The 22,364-nt window shown below is 46.1% G+C and overlaps 1 protein-coding gene and 1 pseudogene across 3 annotated transcripts in view; one reads left to right on the top strand and one right to left on the bottom strand.

The window, feature by feature from the left end:
• LOC114677429 (ubiquitin-conjugating enzyme E2 variant 1-like) overlaps positions 1 to 12,851 on the bottom strand; it is a 43,475-nt pseudogene extending 30,624 nt beyond the window's left edge.
• A 653-nt stretch (positions 12,852 to 13,504) lies between these two features.
• Positions 13,505 to 22,364, top strand: part of CTPS1 (CTP synthase 1) — a 32,687-nt gene continuing 23,827 nt past the window's right edge. The window contains exons 1-4 of one of the 3 annotated variants that reach the window (XM_015136681.3): positions 13,505 to 13,638; positions 17,077 to 17,255; positions 18,608 to 18,778; positions 21,154 to 21,254. In XM_015136681.3, coding sequence (XP_014992167.1) covers positions 17,090 to 17,255; positions 18,608 to 18,778; positions 21,154 to 21,254 — 438 coding nt within the window. In that variant the 5' untranslated portion in view covers positions 13,505 to 13,638; positions 17,077 to 17,089. Of the gene's footprint in view, positions 13,639 to 13,786; positions 14,358 to 15,556; positions 15,794 to 17,076; positions 17,256 to 18,607; positions 18,779 to 21,153; positions 21,255 to 22,364 lie in introns of those variants that run through there. The other 2 variants (XM_015136688.3, XM_028835304.2) reach the window with 2 other exon arrangements.

The following is a 22,364-nucleotide window of genomic DNA, read 5'->3' as shown; positions in this document are numbered from 1 at the left end:
TTGGTGGCAGGGCCTGAGCTGCTTCTGTCTTGTTGCTTGTGTTGGTCCAAGTTTTATTTTCCACTTGGTTAAGCAGGACCTATATTTGTCAGAAGCTCCCTCCTTATGTAGTGGGATCTGGCCCACAGAGGAACTGGGATGAGATTGGGGAGGTGGAAGTGAAGGAACAGCCATTATTCCCTGAAGGGGAAATTTGGTGACAGACAGATGCAGAGGTGCTTGGCGGGCTCCAGCTTGTCCTTGCTTTCCTCTGCCCCACGTTCAGCACCTCTTCCCCAATTCTGGGCCTGCTGACCACGATGGCCCCAGGCCCGCCACCAGAGACTTGGACTTACTGAAGAGGTAGCTACCCAGGGTCTACTGTTTCCCAAAGACCTCTCCACAAGCTCCCCGTTTCAGTGACTGAATGCACCTGGCTTCTTAGATTCTCAGCAAGCTCCAACATATCCACCACGGTAGTTCTTCAGGATTGTGACTCACTCCATCTGTGATCCCCCATCTTCCCACTCCAGACCATCACCTCCTCAGGTGTGCAAAGTCTAATTCCTGTTATCAATCCTTCATCCCAGCCATGTAAATCAAAGTGGTCCTCAGTTTTCTCCACTGCTGGCTGGGGTTTTGGCTATTTATTTATTTATTGTTAGAGATCTATGTTTTTAAAAAACATTGCTATAGTTTTAGTGAGGTTTCAGAGGGTAGGGAAATTCAATGTTTGTTCAGTCTACCATCTTGACCCAGCAGTCTTCTCAACACTCTGTCTTCCTTCGTATGCAATAGGCTGTTTACAGTTATTGGTTTTCTTTTAACTTTTTAAATTAAAAAAATTTAAGGCTGGGAGCAGCAGCTCACGCTGGTAATCCCAGCACTTTGGGAGGCCGAGGCAGGCAGATCACTTGAGGTCACGAGTTCAAGACCAACCTGACCAACAAGAAGAAACCCTGTCTCTAGTGAAAATACAAAATTAGCCAGGCATGATGGTGCATGTCTGTAATCCTAGCTACTCGGGAGGCTGAGGCAGGAGAATCGCTCGAACCTGGGAGGCGGAGGTTGCAGTGAGCCGAGATCGCGGTGAGCTGAGATCGTGCCATTGTACTCTAGCCTGGGCAACAAGAGCAAGACTCTGTCTCAAAAAATATATGTATTTAAATTTCTTAGAGAGCTGCTCTTTTTCAGAGCCTTGCTCTGTTGCCTAGCTTGTAGTGCTGTGGTGCGATCATAGCTCACTGTAACTACAAACTCTTGGGCTCAAGCCATCTTTCTGCATGAGCTTCCCAAGTACCTGAGACTACAGGCATGCACCACCATGCCTGGCTAATTTTTAATGTTTTTGCAGAGACAGGGTCTTGCTATGTTGTCCAGGCTAGTCTTGAACTCCAGGCCTCAAGTGATCCTCTTACCTCAGCCTCCCAAAGTGCTTGGATTACAAGTGTGAGTCACCAGGCGCAGTCTGTTTGCAGTTTCCTAAACAGACTGAGCCTCCTGCCTCTGTGACTCAGCACATGATCACCCCTCCCTCTATTGTGCCCCCCAAGCCCCTACCCTGCCAGCCTGGCCTCCCTTCTTCCCTATACTGATGCCTGCCGATCCTTAGAGGCAGTTCTCTGGGAAGCTTTTTCTGGTGCTGTGGTTGTGTTAGGTACCCCTCCTACGAGTCCTAAAGCACCCCACCACCTTCCCCCACTACTGTACTGCTCCCTTCTCAGTACTGTAACTGTCTTTGTAACCCTGGTGTCTGCGACAATGCCTGGAATATGAGCCATGCCAATAAATATTTGGTAAATGAACCAATGAAAAAGATACCCGTTCTGCAGACTCCTTTGCTTTGTTTGCATAATGAGAATCAGAGGAAGATAATGTTTACCTAAAAAGGAAGAGGATCTGGCATGCAGGAGGGAGAGAGGAAACATGTACAACTTAAAGGAGCCAAGTAAAATGTTGTGAATTTTACTATTCTTAAAAAATGATTCTCAGCTGGGTGCAGTGACTCACAACTGTAATCCCAGCATTTTGGAAGGCAGAGGCAGGTGGATCACAAGGTCAGGAGCCTGGCCAATATAGTGAAACTCTGTCTCTACTAAAAATACAAAAATGAGCCGGGCCTGGTGGTGTGCGCCTGTAGTCCCGGCTACTCGGGAGCCTGAGGCAGAAGAATCACTTGAACCCGGGAGGCAGAGGTTGCAGTGAGCCAGGATTGCGCCACTGCACTCCAGCCTAGGTGACAGAGCGAGACTCCATCCCCCTTCTTCCCACCCCCACCAAAAAAAGACTCTCAGAACTTTAATAGATGACCATACTATTCTAAGTTTAGCTGTAAAAAGAGCCTTGAGAAAACTAATCTATGGTATTCAAGGTCAAGATAGTGGTTATGCTTGGGGAAGTGGTAATTGGAAGAGGAACTAGTAGGAGCATCTGGGGTGTGGGCAATGTTCTGTTTCTTGGTCTGGGTACTGGTTACATGAGTGTGGCTAAATATATAAAAATTCATCATGTTGTACACTTATGATTTTACACTTATCGTATGTCTGTTATACTTCAAAAAAAGTGTACAAAATACAACATTTTTTAAATGGCAAAACTACAACATAAATCTTTCCTAAACCTCTTTCTCCAGAACATCATCTCTATCACATCATGCTTGTCAGTCTTTCCAGATCTTTAAATCTGCAAACAGATGGGTGGGTTTTTTTTTCATAGCCTCTTGAGTTCAGATTAAATACATATTGAATGCATTTATTTTAAACGGTTGGGTCACTTAAAAAACCCTGATTATGGATGGGCCCAGCGTGGTGGCTCACGCTTGTAATCCCAGAACTTTGGGAGGCCGAGGCGGGCGGATCACGAGGTCAGGAGATCGAGACCATCCTGACGAACACGGTAAAACCCCATCTCTACTAAAAATACAAAAAATTAGCCTGGCGTGGTGGCGGGCGCCTGTAGTCCCAGCTACTCGGGAAGCTGAGGCGGGAGAATGGCGTGAACCCGGGAGGCGGAGCTTGCAGGGAGCAGAGATGGCGCCACTGCACTCCAGCCTGGGCAACAGAGTGAGACTCCATCCTAAAAAAAAAAAAAAAACCGGCCGGGCGCGGTGGCTCACGCCTGTAATCCCAGCACTTTGGGAGGCCGAGACGGGCGGATCACGAGGTCAGGAGATCGAGACCATCCTGGCTAACACGGTGAAACCCCGTCTCTACTAAAAAGAAGTACATAAAACTAGCCGGGCGAGGTGGCGGGCGCCTGTAGTCCCAGCTACTCGGGAGGCTGAGGCGGGAGAATGGCGTAAACCCGGGAGGCGGAGCTTGCAGTGAGCGGAGATCCGGCCACTGCACTCCAGCCTGGGCGACAGAGCGAGACTCCGTCTCAAAAAAAAAAAAAAACAAAAAAAAACCTCTCATTATGTACAACAGGAATCAAGGTGCTAATTATATAAACGTGGGGGTTATTGGATACCCTATGAGTCCATATTTTTTCACAGATTTAAAAGGTATTTTTCACGTGATCATCATATTCATGACAGGGGATGAGTTGTTGCTCTTGGAGGCAGCAATGTATCTCTTAGACAGACCTTGGATACAGATGTCTGGAGACCCAGAATTTGAAATTATAACTATCGAGTTTTAAAAACATATTGTGGTTGGCCCTAGATTTTGAAATTATAACTATTGAGTTTTATGCACATATTATGGCTCCATTAACTGCTTGCTGGATGAAAATCTTTCTGAAGATTTTCCAACCACAGTCTGGTTGGAAGTGGGTAGTTGAAGCTTGAAACTCTGTTTGCATAATGAGTGCAGTTTTTATGTTGATTGTATGTTTGAGGTGGTTCTCCCGGGGCTTATGGAAGTTTTATGGAGGTTTTACCACCCCTTCTTGGGGCTACTGAAGCTGAAAAGGGGCAGTTCTTTCTTTTGATCTAGAAAGTGGCAAGCGCAGATCACCTCAATAGGATGTTTTAAATCTTGCGGCAAAGAATAAAGAGACGGTTCTGGACTGGGCGTGGTGGCTCATGCCTGTAATCCCAGCATTTTGGGAGGCCGAGGTGGGCGGATCACGAGGTCAGAAGATCGAGACTCTCCTGGCCAACATGGTGAAATTCCGTGTCTACTAAAAATACAAAAAATTAACCGGGCATGGAATCGCTTGAACCCGTGAGGTGGAGATTGCAGTGAGCTGAGATCGCACCATTGCACTCCAGACTGGCTACAGAATGAGACTGTGTCTCAAGAAAGAAAACAAAAGAGGCGGTTCTGGAGATCAGGTGAGGGGTACCTAACTAGCCAGAGAGCCTTGGAGGGGTTCCCCCAGATGGTGTTGCTGAAACAAGTCTTGTCTGCCATGTGTTTTTGAACCCCAAAATCAGAATATATGATATAAAAAGTATTCATTTCCTTATTCTTTCTTTTCTTTTCTTTCTTTTCTTCTTTCTTTTCTCTCTCTCCTTCTTTCTTTCTTTTTTTTTTTTTTTTTTTGTCTTGCTCTGTCACCCAGGCCACAGTGCAGTAGTGTGATCATGGCTTACTGCAGGGCTCAAGTGATTCCCCACCTCAGTCTCACAAGTGGCTGGGACTACAGGCACTTGCCACCAGGCCTGGCTAATCTTTTTAAAAATGTTTTTGAAGAAATGAAGTCTCACTCTGTTGTCCAGGCTGGTCTCAAACTCCTGGGCTCAAGCTATCTTCCCACTTAGGTCTCTCAAAGTGTTGGGATTATAGGCACTGTAAATGTGCCTGGCCCATTCATTTTCAGTAAGTCTCATAGAGGTACAATAACAAAATCACAGTTACATATGTACACATATTTTATTAATACTAACTACATTCCGAGAAATCAGAACTAGCTCACCAAATATGGGTTGTATGGTGATGTTAATGGTCTATTTTTCAACTAAGAATTCCTTCTTATGTTTGACAGCATATTTTAAAAAGTGACTTTTTCTTTCTCGTTTTTTTTTTTTTCAGACGGAGTTTTGCTCTTGTTGCCTAGCTGGAGTGCAATGGCACGATCTCAGCTCTGCCTCCCAGGTTCAGGCTATTCTCCTGCCTCAGCTTCCTGAGTAGCTGGGATTACAGGCATGTGCCCTCATGCCTGGCTAATTTTGTATTTTTAGTAGAGACGAGGTTTCTCCATGTTGGTCAGGCTGGTCTCAAACTCCCGACCTCAGGTGATCTGCCCGCCTGTCTCCCAAAGTGTTGAGATTACAGGCGTGAGCCATCACACCTGACTATTTCTTTCTCTTTTACTACATTTTCCCCTGAATGTGCTATTGAGGTACTCATGTATAATTATACTGTATGTTCATATATAATAGTAATATACGCTATTATAGGCCCTATATGAAACAGATGTCTCTGTCAGATTATTCTGACATTGCATCATGTTCCCTATGAAGGACATCAATTAGTTCTGAGGAGAAGATGAATTTTACCCCCAAGCTCATCTGCTTGTTGACAGCCTCTGAATTTAATCTGATGTTCAGAATAGCTTCATTTCATGTATCTCTCAGAGTGTAGTATTTAATTCACTGCCCCTCAAATCTCCCCAGCACTCAGGTTGGAGAACAACAAAATCATACTTGTTTTTGTGACACTGTCACCAGCCTTTACTGAAAATCATTTTAGGTCGGGCGTGGTGGCTCACACCTGTAATCCCAGCTTTGGTAGGCCAAGACTGGTGGATCACCTGAAGTCAGGAGTTTGAGACTAGCCTGGCCAACATGGTGAAACCATGTCTCTACTAAAAATAAAAAAAAAGTAGCTGGTCGTGATGGTGGGTGCCTGTAATCCCAGCTACTCTGGAGGCTGAGGCAGGAGAATCGCTTGAACTCTGCCTGGGAGGTGAAGGTTACCATGAGCCGGGATCATGCCATTGCACTCCAGCCTTGGCAACTAGAGTGAAACTACGTCTCCCCCCACCAAAAAAAAAGGAAGTCATTTTAAGGAACAGGCCTGTGACCCTTGCCTGTATGTCCACTGTATAAATGCTATTGAGACTTTTCATCCTTACATTGTATATCCTATATCCTCTCCATGAAGACTCACAGGAGGAATTGATTTCTGAGCTCAGTAGCAGAAATAATAGTGCTTTTAATTAATTCAATAAACATTTACTGAGCATCTACTACAAGCAGGCCATATGAGAGCTGCTGGGGATACACTCGTAAATGAAATACAGACTGGTGGGGAAGACAGGAAACAACTATCCGATTACTCCATCAATTGTTACAACTTTGATAAATGCTGCTAGGAAAATTAGTGAGGACTTGGAGTCGGGAAAGAGACCTGGGGTCAATGAAGGGTTATTTGAGGAAGTGGTATTTCTCCTGAGCAATTGTACGGTCACATTGATCATCTTCACTTTGGCTCCTAGGATGTTAAAAGTCAAATTTGTGACTCTCCTCTAGAAAGGGTTTGTGATCTAATTGATTTCTGGACTCATTTATGTGTGGAACAAGTGACTATTGTGTGCCACAAGCAGCTAGGCACTGGGCATGTCACAGAAAATCAGATAAGCAGGTCCCTGACCTCACAGAGCTTGTGGACAAGTGGGAGATTTGGGCAAGGAAGTGGATTATTAAAATAAAATTTGTTCTTTTAAAAATTTATCGTGGGTACATAGTAGGTGTATATATTTATGCGGTACATGAGACACTTTGATACAGGCGTGCAATGTGTAACAGTTACATCATGGAGAATAGGGTAGTCATCCCCTTAAGGATTTATTCTTTGTGTTACAAGCAATCCAATTATACTCTTTTTTTTTTTTTTTTGAGACGGAGTCTCACTGTGTCGCCCAGGCTGGAGTGCAGTGGCGCGATCTCGGCTCACTGCAAGCTCCGCCTCCCAATTTGTGCATGGCCTCATACATCATAGTGTGGTTTTGATTTTATCATGAAGATAATGGAGTGTCATTAAGATAGAAAATTCCTATTCTTCCTTTCCTTTGCCTCATTTTTTGCTCACATTTTATAGACACACACACAAGTGACTTTAAATCCTTTCTTGAACAAAGTGGTTCATACTATTCTCCTGCCTCAGCCTCCCGAGTAGCTGGGACTACAGGCACCCACCACCACGCCAGGCTAATTTTTTGTATTTTTAGTGGAGACAGGGTTTCACCGTGTTAGCCAGGATGGTCTCGATCTCCTGACCTTGTGATCCGCCCTGCTCGGCCTCCCAAAGTGCTGGGATTATAGGCGTGAGCCACTGTGCCTGGCCTAATTATACACTTCTAGTTATTTAAAATGTATAACTAAATTATTACTGACTATAGTCACCCTGTTGTGCTATCAAATATAAAGTGGTTTTTTTTTTTTTTTTTTTTTGCTTTTTTTTTTTTTTGAGACAGGGTCTTACTCTGTCACCCAGGGTGGAGTGCCATGACATAATCTTGGCTCACTGCAACCTCTGCCTCTGTAGCTCAAGCGATCTTCCCACCTCAGCCTCCCCAGTAGTTGGGACTATGGGCGTGCACCACCAGGCTCGGCTAATTTTTTTGTACTTTTTGTAGAGATGGGGTTTTGCCATGTTGCCTGGGCTCGTCTTGAATGCCTGGACTCCATCGATCCAACCACCTCGGCCTCCCAAAGTGCTGGGACTACAGGCGCGAGCCATTGCGCCCAATCTACTAAGTCTTATTCATTCTTTCTAACTATATATTTTTTATACACATTAACCACCGCCTTCCCCTCCACCTCCCTTAAAATATAATTCGGTAAGTGCTATGCTCTGCGAAGTCCCAGCAGCAATAAAAGAATGGGAGAGAAGTGCTAACCCCAAATGAGGGAGAGAGGCTGCCCAAAAAAATTACTTTGGGGAAGTGGAGACCAAGTTGAGATGTGATGTGATGTTAGCAAGAAAAAGGCAGGAAGCAGGGGGATAGGTGAGAGCCAGCAGAGGTCTATGCAACGATCCATATGTGGAAAATAAAACATGGCATATTCAGAGAACTGAAAGAATCATTGTGGCTGGAGCATGGGGTGGGTGATGTGGCTAGAGAGGTAAACTGAGGCCAATTTGTGCATGGCCTCATACATCATAGTGTGGTTTTAACTTTATCCTGAAGGTAATGGAGTGTCATTTAGATAATTCCGATTCTTCCTTTCCTTTGCCTCATTTTTTGCTCACATTTTGTAGACACACACACAAGTGGCTTTAAATCCTTTCTTGAACAAAGTGAGGACATAAACCAACAAATTCACTAAATAACATAATTACAGCCAGTTCAAGTCATGAAAATCCAACATCATAGAGTTATATTAAAATAACATACAGCCAAAAAGAGTATCTACACATGCAGCGTGTGCTTGAAGGATAAACCAGAAACTGGTAATAGTGATTGCTTCTGGGAGGAAACTTGGGTGGCTGGGGAACAGGTATGGAAGGAGGGCTTTTACTATGTATTCCTTTTTACCACTCGAATCTTGTGCCATTTAAATATCTATTAGAAACTAAAGAAAACATAAATAGTCCCAATCTGGGAAAAAAAACACAACAAATCTGTCACTAGTTCACTAGTTGTAGGCTGCCTTCTGCCCCATTTCTCACCCAGACAATCCATTAGAATGCCAGACTATAGTGACAGCGTATTCATATAAAAGTGGAAAGTCACTAAAGGAAGTCCTGGAGAAGATACAATAAGCAAGACTTGATGATGGGCAGAAAGAGGGGTAGAACAGAAAGACAATCTGAAGCGAGCCTTCACGTGTGCTCTCAGGAGGGTGTTTACATGTGTTCAGTCTCGGCTCCATCGTCTGTAATATAGTAATAATGACAGCATTTGCATTATAGGGTAGTAGTGGGAGTTATGGATGCTAGATGCTGGCTACTAAAAGGTCAACAAGACTGTACCTGATAAGGAAAGTGACACACAGAAAGGCTAAGTAACCTCAAAGAGATTCCAATCTGGCATGGAGGAGACAGATAAGTGAACAGGCAATCTCAGCAGGCTGTAATAAATCCCTCAGAGGAAGCACTGGGTGTGCCACGGACGTGTGGGAGGCGCCCTATCTTAGCCTGGGTTCCCTAGGAAGAAAGCCGGAGGTGGGTTCTTGAGTCAGCGAGTGACTGAGGAATATCCTCAGGTGAAGTCTGTGAGGGAGCGAGGGGAGAATGGGGCGGGGAAGAAGTGAGAAAAAGATATTTGTTTAGCTCAGGAGTTGGTACATTTTGGCCTTCAGACCCAAGCTCTATTTCTATAAAAAAGAGTATTATGGGAACACAGCTATAGTTCTATTGAAATAAGTCACATTCATTTAATCGATATATTATCTATGGCTACTTTTGCACCATGAAGGCAGAGTTGAGTGACTGCAAGAGACCATACGGTCCACAAAGCCTAAAATACAGACTGGTTCTTTTCAGGAAGTTTGCCTCAGCCTGATCCCGCCGGGAGCTCTAGAGCACCAATGGGATCACAGAGTTGGCCCACGTGTAGGCGAGGCATTTGGCCCGCCTCAAGACCTGGGTTTGGAAGGGAACTTGGGGTTCAGGACACAGCCAGCCTGGGAACATAAATTTGGTAGTAGTCAGAATAAGGATTTTTTTTTTTTCTTTTTAGATAGAGTCTTGTTCTGTTGCCCAGGCTGGAGTGCAATGGCGCAATCTCGGCTCACTGCAACCTCCGCCTCCAGGGTTCAAGTGGTTCTCCTGCCTCAGCCTCCCGAGTAGCTGGGATTACAGACCTGCGCCACCACGCCTGGCTAATTTTTGTATTTTTAGTAGACGGGGTTTCGCCATGTTGGCCAGGCTGGTCTTGAACTCCTGATATTGTGATCCGCCTGCCTCAGCCTCCCAAAGTGCTGAGATTACAGATGTGAGCCACCGCGTCCAGGACGGACGGTTTTAATGACTAGATAATGACTGTAGAAAGAAGGGATCCTAGAACTGAGACTTGGGGCAATGTTTATAGTTCAGGAAGAAGAAAAGGAAGAGGATCTAGGTAGGGAGACCTAGAAGGAGAAACCTGTGAAATAGGAAAAAATGAACAGCAGGTGGTTTCCTAGAAGCCAAGTAAAGGACATGCATGTTTTAAGGAGGAAATGATCAGCTGTGACAAATGCTGTTAGGGAAGTGGTCAGTTTGGGGGCAGCTCTGGGGCTGTATAGCTGTACCCAGGAGCCCACAAGGAGACTGGGCCTATGGCTGGGGAGAGATGCAGCCCAAATATGTAAATACATACACATGTGCATGTGCGCATACACACACACACACATGCATTCATGCCATGCACATACAGTCACACTGTTTTTTTTGTTTTTTTTGTTTTTTTTTGGAGACAGAGTCTCCTCTAGTCGCCCAGGCTGAAGTGCAGCGGTGCGATCTTGGCTCACGGCAACCTCTGACTCCTGGGTTCAAGTGATTCTCCTGCCTCAGCTTCCTGAGTAGCTGGGACTACAGGCGCCTGCCACCATGCCTGGCTAAGTTTTGTATTTTTAGTAGAGACGGGGTTTCACCATATTGGCGAGACTGGTCTCGAACTCCTAACCTTGTGATCCGCCCACCTTGGGCTCCCAAAGTGCTGGGATTACAGGCATGAGCCACCGTGCCCAGCCCACCGTTGTCTTTATTTGGCACCTGCAGACATTAGAGATTGGAGTCTAAGCTGATGTACAAAGAAGAGGTTTGAGAACATGGAGGTTAATTTTTGACGAGATCAGTTTCAGTGAAATTATATAAGCAAAATATCCTGATTGGAATTAGTTCAAGAGAGGAAAGAAATTGGAGACAGCAAGTACAAACAACATTTTTTAGGAGTTGTGCTGAAAAGTGAAACAGAGAAATGGAGGGGAAGCTGGAGAATGGCACAGAGTCAGGAGAGGGGTTTTAAGATGGAACAAATTGCAGCATGTTTGCATCACACTAGTGGAAAAGATCTACTAGAGAGGGAAAGACTGATGATGCAGGAAGGGACATTCTACTACACATTCTTGAGTTGATGAAAGGATACGGCACTTGCATACTAGACATTCTTTGAGTTGACAAATGGGTATGGCACTTGGAGCAAGAGAGGAGGTTGACCTGTAGGAGTGTGGGCAGTTTGTCCACGGTAACAGGAGACAACGCAGAGCTGGTGTGCACAGATGAAAGTGGTTGGTGGGTATGAAAAATCTCGACGGCTTCTATTTTCCTGTGAAATGGGAAGCAAGACCACCAGCTGAGGAGAATATGGTGGGGGGGGGGGAGATGGAGGAGCTTTGAGGAAGAAGACAATGTCAAGTGGTCATTCAGAGGAGTGGCTGGGTGAATGGCTCATTTTTCCATCTCCCATAGCATCTTCATTACCTCAGCAAGTACGTTCTCAGCATCTATTATTTTCCAGGCACTTTGATAAACATCGAACGCTTCTTGAAAGAAGGTGTGACTGTAGAGTACCTTCAAAGACATCTCAAACTTTTTTTTTTTTTTTTTTTGAGATAGAGTCTCACTCTGTTGCCCTGGCTGGAGTGCAGTGATGGGATCCTAGCTCCCTCTGGCCTTGAATTCCTGGACTCAAGCAATCCTCCCGCCTCAGGCTCTGGAGTAGCCAGGACTACAGATGCATGCCACCATGCTCAGCTAATTTTTGTATTTTTTGTAGAGATGGGGTCTCACTATATTGCCTAGGCTGGTCTTGAATTCCTGGACTCAAGAGATCCTCCTGCCCTGCCTCAACGTCCCAAAGTGTCAGGATCACAAGTGAGAGTCACTATGCCTGTCATTCCAAACATTTTTTAGATTTGGAGCTGAATGCAGCATGGGCAGGTTGTTAGGGTTGAAGCACTGGTGATCCAGATCTGGAAGGAGCCAGAAGCCTCTAAAAGAGGCCACTGCAGGAGCCTCCTGACCTGGTTTCTGGGAATCCATCTGTTTCAACGATTTTCCTGAAACACAAATCTGATCCCATCACATCTTTTTTTTTTTTTTTAATTCCTTCAATAAAGATAGTTAAGAACTTGTGGCAAACTGCTTTTAGGGAACAAAACAGGAACACTGGGGTACAGAAATAAGAGATTTACTTTTCATGGATACCCTTGTGTAGTGTTTGGGGAAAAATTATAACAATGTACATAAATTCACTACCCAAAGGAAGGTCAAAACCCTCTCAAAAGTTTCTATGGCTTTCCGCTATCCCTAGGAGAAAGAAAAGCCTTTGCTTTGTCTATAATGCTCTTCACAGTATGGTCCTACCCAACTCTTCAACCTGATCTCATGTTAATCTCGCTTCTTTTGGCCCTCGCGGACTTGCCTAGACCGGCCTTCCAATTCGGCTGTGCCGGCCTCTTTGGTCTTGCACACAGGCTTTTCCTTCTGCCTCACTTTTTAAAAAAATTATTATTACTGTTTATTTTTATTTTTTTGAGACAGAGTCTCGCTGTGTCGCCCAAGCTGGAATGCAGTGGTGCCATTTCAGCTCACTGCAACCTTCGCCTCCCAGGTTCAAGCTATTCTCCTGCCTCAGCCTCCTGAGTAGCTGGGACTACAGGTGCCCGCCACCACGCCCAGCTAATTTTTGTATTTTTGGTAGAGACAGGGTTTCACCATATTGGTGAGGCTGGTCTTGAACTCCTGACCTTGTGATCCACCCGCCTACGCCTCCCAAAATGCTGGGATTGCAGGTGTGAGCCACCGCGCCCGCCTATTATTATTATTTTTATACGAAACGGGGTCTCGCTATGTTACCCAAGCTGGTCTCGAACTTTTGGGCTCAAGCATGCCTCACTTTCTTATCCCCGCCTCTCCCTTTCTCATCTTTGCCAGTCTACTTAGGTCTCTGCTTCAAAGTCACTTTTTCAGGAGGGGGCTTCCCGCCTGAATTCCCAACCCCCACCGGACTTGGTCAGTCCCGAGCTGGGCACTCACTGCCCCAGCACCAGCCATCTCTGCAGCAAGCACCCATGACAACCATGAAGTGTAATGAGCTGCTCAGTGTGCCTCCCTACATCGTTAGTCCGAAAAGAGGGTCCCTCGGTGCCCGGCACAGTGCGTGGCACAGTCGGTGCTTAGGGAGCGATAGCTAGATGAAACCGTAGTTTTCGGGATCCTAGTCCATCCAAAGCAGCCGCCTTCGGGGCAGGTGTGGGGAGGAGGGAGGCCGACGAGGAGCCAGCGCCGCGCGGCTCTCCGCACTTCCGTCTTGGAGGCCAGGGGTGGCGCTGCCGCTGTCCCTCGCCCGGAGGCAGAGATGCGCTGGCGCGTCACGGCCAGCAGCCCACAGTGAAAAACTATTGGATGGAAGGCGACGCCCAGAACTCCAGGAGAACGCTGTGGGAGGACGCGAGGCCAGGCGACTAATAGGCCAGGTGTGAGTCCCCAAACAGCATTCTCCCCTTCAAGAAAGGAAGCTTGGGCCACAGGCTGGGACGGAAGCAGAGGGGCAGACACGCCGCCACTCGCCCGGCCTCGAACCGCCGGCGACTCAGCTCAGCCGAGGCGGCCAGGAGGTCCGCTGGCCCCGCGCCTGCGCACGCCGAGCCCCGCCCCGCCCCGCCCCGCGCCCTCCAGGCCCGCCCCGCCCTCCACCTTCTGCGTGCGCACAGCCTATAGCCCGCCTCCGTGAAAGACTGCCGGGCGCATGCGGTCGGGGTTGTTCACTGGCTGTCCGGGGCTCCGCGCGCGTCGCCGGCCCGACTCTGTCGCTGACGGGAGGATCTGAAGCCGGCCGCAGGTAGGCCGACTCCAGGGATCCCAGGGGGAAACTGTTCTCCCGCGCAGGAGTCAGCGGCGCGAGCTGAGCCCGGCGCCGAATAGCCCCGCCGCCGGGGTGACGGACGTCGCTCCTACCAATCAGGGGCGAGGTGACTCGGCGTCCTGCCCAATGGGCTGTGTGCCTAACGGGAGTGGGGCGGGCGCCCCGGCCGGCGAGCTGCTGGCTCCCGCGCGCGGGCCTCGTGGCCGGGCGGTGCTGGGGAGAGGGGCCGAGCGGGGCGCGGGGCGCGGGGTGGCTTCAGAGGTTGCGGTGCTTGAGCCGCCGCGCTGGGCCGCGCCGAATCAGCTCTGCCGGGCTCGTCGGACGGATTAGGCCGTAGGGGCGTGGAGCGCCCCCCCAACCCCGTCCTTGCTCATCGTTTGCGAGGAAGCCCGGCAGCCGCCCATCCATTCAGGCGGTGCGGGCCTCGGGCCTCGGGCTCAGCCGCCTGGGGCTAGGCGGGGCGGCTCCGCACCGTAGGACGAGGGGGCCTGCAAGCTCTCCGGCCCTGGGCCCCGCGGCTGGCCTTTGGGCCCCACGGCTTCCTCCCTTCCCGACGGCCGGGAGTCGGGGCGCTGGCAGTGTATAGAGCTCACCACGTTTGCGTAGCGCCCTTCCGTCCACACTCGTTGCAGTTTCGAATCCTCAGCGGCCCTGTGACGCGGGCGGCGTGGAGATTCTCACCCCCATTTCTTGAGGTGAGAACGCGCCTTGCAGGCAGCTCAAGTGACATGACTGAGGTCTGCACACGAGTGATGGGGGCTGGCACTTCATCTCATAACATTGCAAGAAAAAGCATTTTCCCCCCCTCAATCTTTGTTGAATTTTCGGATGTGTCTTGATATACGTTACTTCTGTGCCGGAAAACCTTCTTGCACCTTCCGTCACCTTCAGAATTAAGTTCAGATTGGGCATGCCAGTTTTTACATGATCTGGCCCTTGCCTACCTTTCCGGTTTGTCTTCCACCATATATCCCTCCCTCCCCGTCTTCTGCTTCTTGGCCTTAACCTCTGTTCTCTGTAGCTGCCCCACACCTGCCTGTTCACCCTGTTCCCTTTCCTGTGCTCTGAGTCTTGCAGTCAGTCCTTCAAGGCCCATTGCAAGTCATATCTACAAAACAGAAGCCGCCTGGATCCGCCCACTACCCCCAGGACTTCTCTTACCTTCCTCTGATGCCATGGTACTGAAAGCTTCTGCTCTCTTCGTCCCCCTTTATAGTCTAAACATGTTTTCTGTCTGCTTCCACCATCACTGAATTACTCATTTATTTGTTAATGTTTCATCTCTCCAACTGGACTGCCAGAAAGTTGAGATATGGGCCCAAATCTGATTAATGTTTATAGTCCCCAAGCACAGTAGCTGTCATGTAAGTCAGTACCCCATAAGGATGAATGAATGAGCCTCCCGCCTGGTCTTTGTGTACATTGGCGTATTTATTGCCAGGCACTGAGACTGCAAGAATCTAGAGAGAGAATCTAAAGAACGTAAAGAGAGATGTTACCCTCTTAGAGTAAAATTGGGACAAATCAAATGTAATTGGATAAGATGAATCTTTTGTAGAAGTAACTCACTCAGAGTGGCAGAGGAATTTCTGGGATCATCCAAAACTTAGGGAGACCAGGGTATAGTCTCAGTAAGAGATATGTCTGGTTAGAACATACGTAAAATGTACCTAAATCTGATTTTCATGTGTCAATAAGGAACTGTAAAGTGAGAGACTTAGGGTCAGATAAGCTTGGAGACACCGCATACTGTATAGCAGTGATGATAGTGCGAGTTTACTTACTAAACACTCCCAGGATTCTTGCGTTAAATGACTTGGTTTAATCAGCATTTCTCTGATGTATATCCATAAAACCCTTTTTGAGAATCCCATATGCATTTTGTTGAAAGCAGGGAGCATGCTTTTGGAAATGCTGCAGCAGAGGATGGAAAGAGCCTTTGGAGCCTGGAAGACTTCTGAGCATTCTTCCTTCCCTGCCAAGTGTGTGCTTTCCTGCTCTGGGGAGGGGGTGGGGCGGGGGAATGCTTCAAGCACAACTCCCTACTTTTCTTGTTCCTTAGTTTATTTTTATCATAATTTTGCTTCACATGGAACGTTCCTGAGGAGGAAAATGTCCTGACCATGCCAAAGTAAGCATTTTCTGCTACTTTCCTATTGTGTTTTTCATTTTGGTCACATTTGGGTTTGCTGACCAAATGGACGATTCTGGACCTCTGAAGCTGGGGACCAGTGATAAATCCTCCGTGATGAGCCTGTCACAGTCTCCTCACCTCTTGTCAATGCTGTTTTCACCTGCGTCTTGACTCTGCTGCCCTTACATCTTCTTTTATCTCTCCTTTCCCTGCCACTGTGGCACACTCTTGGGATTTAATCTCATCTCCCCTCTCTTTGAGTCCTCCGCCCATCATGTGCTTCAGACTCGTTTCTTATCTGATGTCCCTCTCCCCCAGTATTTACAGTCTTTCTTCATTGCATGCCTGGGAGAGATTTCTGACAAGGATCAAGTTATTGTTAAATTATAGAAGAGAACTACTTTTTTTTTTGAGGTAGTCTTATTCTGTCGTGCACACTGGAGTGCAGTGGCGTGATTCCAGCTCACTGCAACCTCTGCCTCCTGGGTTCAAGCGATTCTCCTGCCTCAGCCTCCTGAGTAGCTGGGACTACAGGCGTGCGCCATCACAGCCGGCTAATTTTTGTATTTTTGGTAGAGATGGGGTTTCCCCATATTGGCCAGGCTGGTCTCAAACTCCTGACCTCAAGTGATCCTCCTGCCTCTGCCTCCCAGAGTGCTGGGATTACAGGCATGAGCCACCGTGCCCAGCCAGGGAACTCCTTTTAATTATAGGAATTTTGGTTTAACTGCAACCACTTTTCAGTGTTGATGTTCTTTCCTTTTAGTCTATCTTTTATAACCTAGAGGAGCTTTGTTTTCTTGATGATACATTGTAGTTTAGCCAAAGACATTATTTATTTCCTGGAGAACTGGAGTGCTTATCCAAGTTTGAATTTTTTTCCCATGTAGGGAAAACAATGAGGCACCTGCCTGGTATCTCAGTGTCTGGCAGGGATGTCAGCAGACATGTGGGTTGTAGTGTTATATCAACCAGCTTAGAGCTGGTTTTATTAGGTTGACTCTGAAGGTTATTAGTTGTCAAAGCTTTAAACAAAAAACTATGTTATTAGAGTAGCAGTTGTTTTTCTACACATATTTGACTAAAGCCATTCAGTGATCCAAGAGATGTTTGTTACGATCCTATTTAAACTTGAAGACAACCTTTTGAAGTCCTGTGACAGAGAAACTAAGGCTTCAAGATGGTTCATAGCTAATAATTGGCAGAGCCAGTATTTGAACCCAGATGAGTTTGGTTTGTTGAGATATATTTATTTCATCTGTAATTTTTCTCTTTTCCAGGTCAAAGAGTAAAATGAAGTATATTCTGGTTACTGGTGGTGTTATATCAGGAATTGGAAAAGGAATCATTGCCAGCAGTGTGGGCACAATACTCAAGTCATGTGGTTTACATGTAACTTCAATCAAAATTGACCCCTACATTAACATTGATGCAGGAACATTCTCTCCTTATGAGCATGGTAAGCACAGTGGATTTCTTCATAATAATTGCATGTGGAAGATGTCAGCACTTGGGAATTATGTGCAGTTTGCATAACTTTTATTTTCTGCCTTCTAACAGGTCCCTTAATATAGCAGAATGATACTTTTTTCACCTAGACAGGAAGAATTCTGTTTTTTTTTTTTTTTTTTTTTTTTGAGACAGGATCCCATTCTGTCCCTCAGGCTGGAGTGTAGTGGTGTGATCATGGCTCGCTGTGGCTTCCACCTCCTTAGCTGAAGCGATCCTCTCACCTCAGCCTCCTGAGTAGCTAGGACTACAGGTGTAAATCACCAGGCCTGGCTAATTTCTAAATGTTTTGTAGAGGTAGGGTTCCACTATGTTGCCCAGGCTGGTCTTGGGTCCTCCCACTGTAATCCCAAAGTGCTGGGTATTACACGTGTGAGCCACCATGCCCGATTGCATTTTACTTCTTTGTTGTTATTGAGAACCTATCAACTGTGTGACATGCGACTGTGGCTGTTACTTCAAAGATTAATTGCTTAAAACTGGGAGAGATGTTAAAACATAGCTCTTGTTTTAAAATTCTGCATTCATACTCCTACTCTCTAGCGTTGAGGTGAAAATCTACAAGCATTAAGTGTCACTAGTGCAGAAATCCTCATGTAACAAATAGCAGCAGGAAAAGATCCGTACACTTGAGTGATATTTAATACAGAATTCTTGAGCAGAGGATGAGTTATCTCTCTGAGGGAGAAAATGAGACATTTTTTTCCTTTCCTGTGTTTGAGCTTGTCTCCTATTGTAGTGGTAGGAATGAATCATTCTGGGCAAAATTTCTAGAGTGAAGTTTCATGGAATGAATGTGCAACAAAGGAATGGGGGAAATGTGTGCAGTTTCACAAATTTGTTTAGAACAAAAGCAGAGCTCAAAAGCTGATTTTTGTAATCAGCACAAACTTAATATGCATATATCCAGGCTTTGAATCAAATATTTTTATCACACTTTAAACCATATTATGCTTAATTAGGAGACTTCTCTGAAGGCTCTTTTTTCCCTAGGCAGCAGATGCTATATACTACTGTAGGGTCCTGTATACGCACAGCCCGTCATTCCCTCCCATCCCTTGCCATTTTATAACTCTTCTTAAGAATGAGTTTGTTGACAGACTAGAAGTATGAAGTTACCTTTTAGAGAATATCTGGTAATTTTTCTTTTTGTGTGTCATGTTTAGTTTTCTAGAAGTGAATTTCTGTGCTTCCTATCATGTAATTGCACACGTTGTTATGAGTGTTTTATTTCAGAATTGCAGTTGTGCCACGGTATAGGTATTTTTCACTTAACCTAAATGGTTTCTCTGTTCACTGCAGGTGAGGTTTTTGTGCTGGATGATGGGGGGGAAGTAGACCTTGACCTGGGTAACTATGAGCGTTTCCTTGACATCCGCCTCACCAAGGACAATAATCTGACCACTGGAAAGATATACCAGTATGTCATTAACAAGGAACGGAAAGGAGATTACTTGGGGAAAACTGTCCAAGGTAATACTGGATTTACCTTTAGAGCTTAAAAGTCTTAACCAGTTTAATTTCTTCCCCCCTCCCACCTCTACACAGATGTATAATTCCCTTTTGAGTAGAAAAGTTTACATCGTATGTGATTTCAGCATGAAACTCACAAGGTATTGTTACTGAAATATGCCTTCAGTTGAAAAATCAGAATTATATTGTTGTTTGCTAAAAAAAGAATTTGAAGAACCACTTCTTCATTGAAGCTTGTCAGTCCTGCCAAGGCAGCATGATATGAGTCCAGAGAACTGTTGTTTTTACACAGTAATGAGTGTGAAAGTGGTAAAGGCAACTCGATTAGGGCATTAAGCCAGATGGCATGTATGTGTGCATCTGGGACTTACTATGTATAGAAGTGAGAAGGAAATGAGCATCCATTGTGTATACTGGTTTCCAGGCCGTCAATGCCATATGGCCTAGGAGGAGCCTGAGAAGTGGGTTTCTGGGTCCTCCCAAGCTTTCACTGGCACAGCTTCGCTTACATCTATTTGCTGTTTCGGGGTTTTGTACAAGCATTCATTTAAGGAAAATGTTTTGCTGCTTTAAAAAGGTGGGGATGGAAAACTACTGATCTAGTATAATGGCAGTGGCCCAAATTTGGAGGGGTTGCTGAAAAGTGGCTTTAATCTGAGTTATGAGAGCAAATCTGCTTTTGGCTTTAGACTTTACTGGCCTGAAAGCTGAGGGTCACACTGACAGCTGGCTCTGGTCTGGGGCTGCCCTGGCGAGATTCTGGGCTAATTGGGTCATATTTGGATCTTAGCTTCCCCTCTCACTAGCTTTGTGAACATGGGCAAATTAACCTCTTTGAAATGTGGATTCCTTTTCTGTAAAATGGAGACAGTAACAACACCTACCTCTCTGGGTTGTTAGGAGGATTAAAGGAAGTAAAAGTCAATGAAGTGTTCCCTGACTTCCTGACACATAGAAAGGAATCGGGAATTAGAATGGTTTTGATTATACAGTTTGCTGTTTGTTTATTCATCATCCATCAAATTTGCATTGAATGCTCACTGCAGTCAGACGCTCACTGGTGCTGGTAATGCATGTGATGAGCAAGACCAGAGAGGTCATTGCCCACACGGAGGTTACCTGTGGGGGAGGCAAACAACAAACATACAACAAAACGAGACGTCTGTCAGAAGCAGTGAAGAATCCAAGTGGGGTGATGACAGAAAGAATGACTGGGAAAAGCCACTTTGGGCAGGTGGTTGGGGAGCCTCCCAAGAGAGGCCATTTGAGCTGAGAGGCCAGTCACAGGGAGAGTGGAATGAGAAGTGTGGAGGCGCAGGGCTACGAAGGCTTGGTTGGTCCAGGAATGGAGGGGAGGCCGGCATGGCTGAGGCAAAGTGACCGAGGGGGATGGTCAGAGAGCGGGGGTGGTAGCCACAGCCAGGTTCTACCCAGTCTCGGCTGCAGCAAGAAGCTCGGAGTGTACTCAGAGAAGTGGGAAGCCACCGAAAAGTTGAAGCGTGGGAGTGATGAATTCTGACTTGAATTTTAAAAGATCACTTTGACACCATGTGTGGAGTAGATAATGCATATTCTCCTGCGTGAGGCAAATGAATATCCTTGTGCATGAGGCATTGCTGTAACTGGAGTGACCTGGAGTTAAACAGTAATCTTCACCTTTTAGGAACTTGCAGTCTGTGCCCAGCAACTATGATTTTTGAAGTGTTGAGCAATTGCTGGCATTCTTTGAGCACTGACATGGCAGGTGCTCTACCGAGCATTTTACAGGTGCTGTCTCACAAAATTTCCACAACTTAACATGTTGTTAAGCTTAAAATGGTTAAAACAAGCTTAAAATGGTTCTATAATTGACCCAAAGATCCACAACTAACGAGTCATGGGACTGAGGTTTGAATCCAGACATTCTGACCCCGGGTGCTGTGCTCCTAACGACTCTGCTGTGCTGTGCTGGCTCACTGCAGTAGATTGTTTACTCTTTGGTAAACTGGAAACATATGGAACAGGGTCCTAGAAGTCTCTTGTTCCTGGAAATGCACTGAAGTGTAGTGTGCCCACCTTCATCTGTGAGCAATAGGGTTGGCCATACTGATGTGTGACTCTGCACAGGGGCATATGTGCCCGTGTGGCTCAGGACACTACTCTCAGCCTTGCTCTGTTGCAGGGCTTCCAGCAACAACTTGGACATCTGGCTGCAGGAAGTGTGAGCTCAGAGATTTGTTGAGACCAGTTAAAGGGGGCCTCAAAAGTATTTTTATGACCCTATTGCTACTGTCTCCAGGCAGAGAGTGCCGCAGTTTGTTTTCACAGTCAGTGCATTTGTCTCGATCAATGTAGATGGACAAGCGTAAGTTCCCTGTTTGTTTTCTCTTTCCCAGTTGTCCCTCATATCACAGATGCAATCCAGGAGTGGGTAATGAGACAGGCGCTAATACCTGTAGATGAAGATGGCCTGGAACCTCAAGTGTGTGTTATTGAGGTTTGTATGATTCTTGCACATGTGAACAAGTGTACTCATCTCCTTAGTCAGCCATCAACAACTGATAAGACATTTCCCAGTGGAGCCCTTGGCCTTCCTATCTGTGTTGGTGCAGTATGTTGCAATGTGGCAGGTAAGGGCATAGTAACAGTCATGTGGAATGGCCATGCAAAGGAAAACCGTACTTTGCCCAAAGAGTGCTCCTTTTTTTTTTCTTTTTCTTTTTTTCTTTCTTTTTTTTTTTTTTTAGCATCTATAGATTTACTTAGTACTGACTATTCCCATGAGTAGTGTGACACATTTTCATCTGTCTCTTAAGCAAGTCAGCAGATCTTTTGCTTTCTTCTGGCAAGAGCATTCATCTCCAAATGAGCTTCATTTGGTTTCAGTATCTGTACTCCTGCTGTGCTGATCCTAGCTGTTAGATCTCAGTGTTCCTCAGATAACAGGAGACTCAGAAGTTCCAGCAGTTTGTTTATAACCAATGCTTTTTTTTTTTTTTTTTGAGACAGGGTCTCACTGTCACCCAGGCTGGAGTCCAGTGGAGCAGTCATGGCTCACTGCAACCTTGACCTCCTGGGCTCACGTAGTTCTCCTACCTTAGCCTCCCGAGTTGCTGGAACTACAGTGTGCACCACCATGCGCGGCTAGTTTTTGTACTTTTTTGGGAGAGGCAGGGTTTCACCATTTTGCCAATGGCTTTTGAGCTCAAGCCATCTGCCTGCCTTGGCCTCCCAAAGTGCTAGGATTACAGATGTGAGCCACTGTGCCCAGCCAACTGATGCTTTTCAGTATAAAAATTATTTATGGTTAACTAAGGAGATAAGATTTAGGTTTTTTTTTTTTTTTTTTTGCTTTGTCACTGCGATACAGATAACCTTCCTGACACCTCTCTCAGCTGACCTTTTTCTTGAAATGATGTGGAAAGTTCCACAATAACCTTTGGGAACGATGAGCCTGTCCAAAAGAGTAACCTTTTAGTACAAAGAGATGTCTAATTCTTGTTAACTAACATTATACAGGGTTAGAGAGTCCACGTTACATAATTACGCATCACTGAATCAGGAAGACAGACAGTTGTTAGAAAACTAAACTGCCAGAGAAGGGTTT

Source organism: Macaca mulatta, chromosome 1, assembly GCF_049350105.2.
Source record: "Macaca mulatta isolate MMU2019108-1 chromosome 1, T2T-MMU8v2.0, whole genome shotgun sequence".
In the NCBI taxonomy this organism is placed as follows: Eukaryota; Metazoa; Chordata; class Mammalia; order Primates; family Cercopithecidae; genus Macaca; species Macaca mulatta.
The sequence above is the reverse complement of the archived record's forward strand: the minus strand, read 5'-3'. Positions and strand labels throughout refer to the sequence as shown.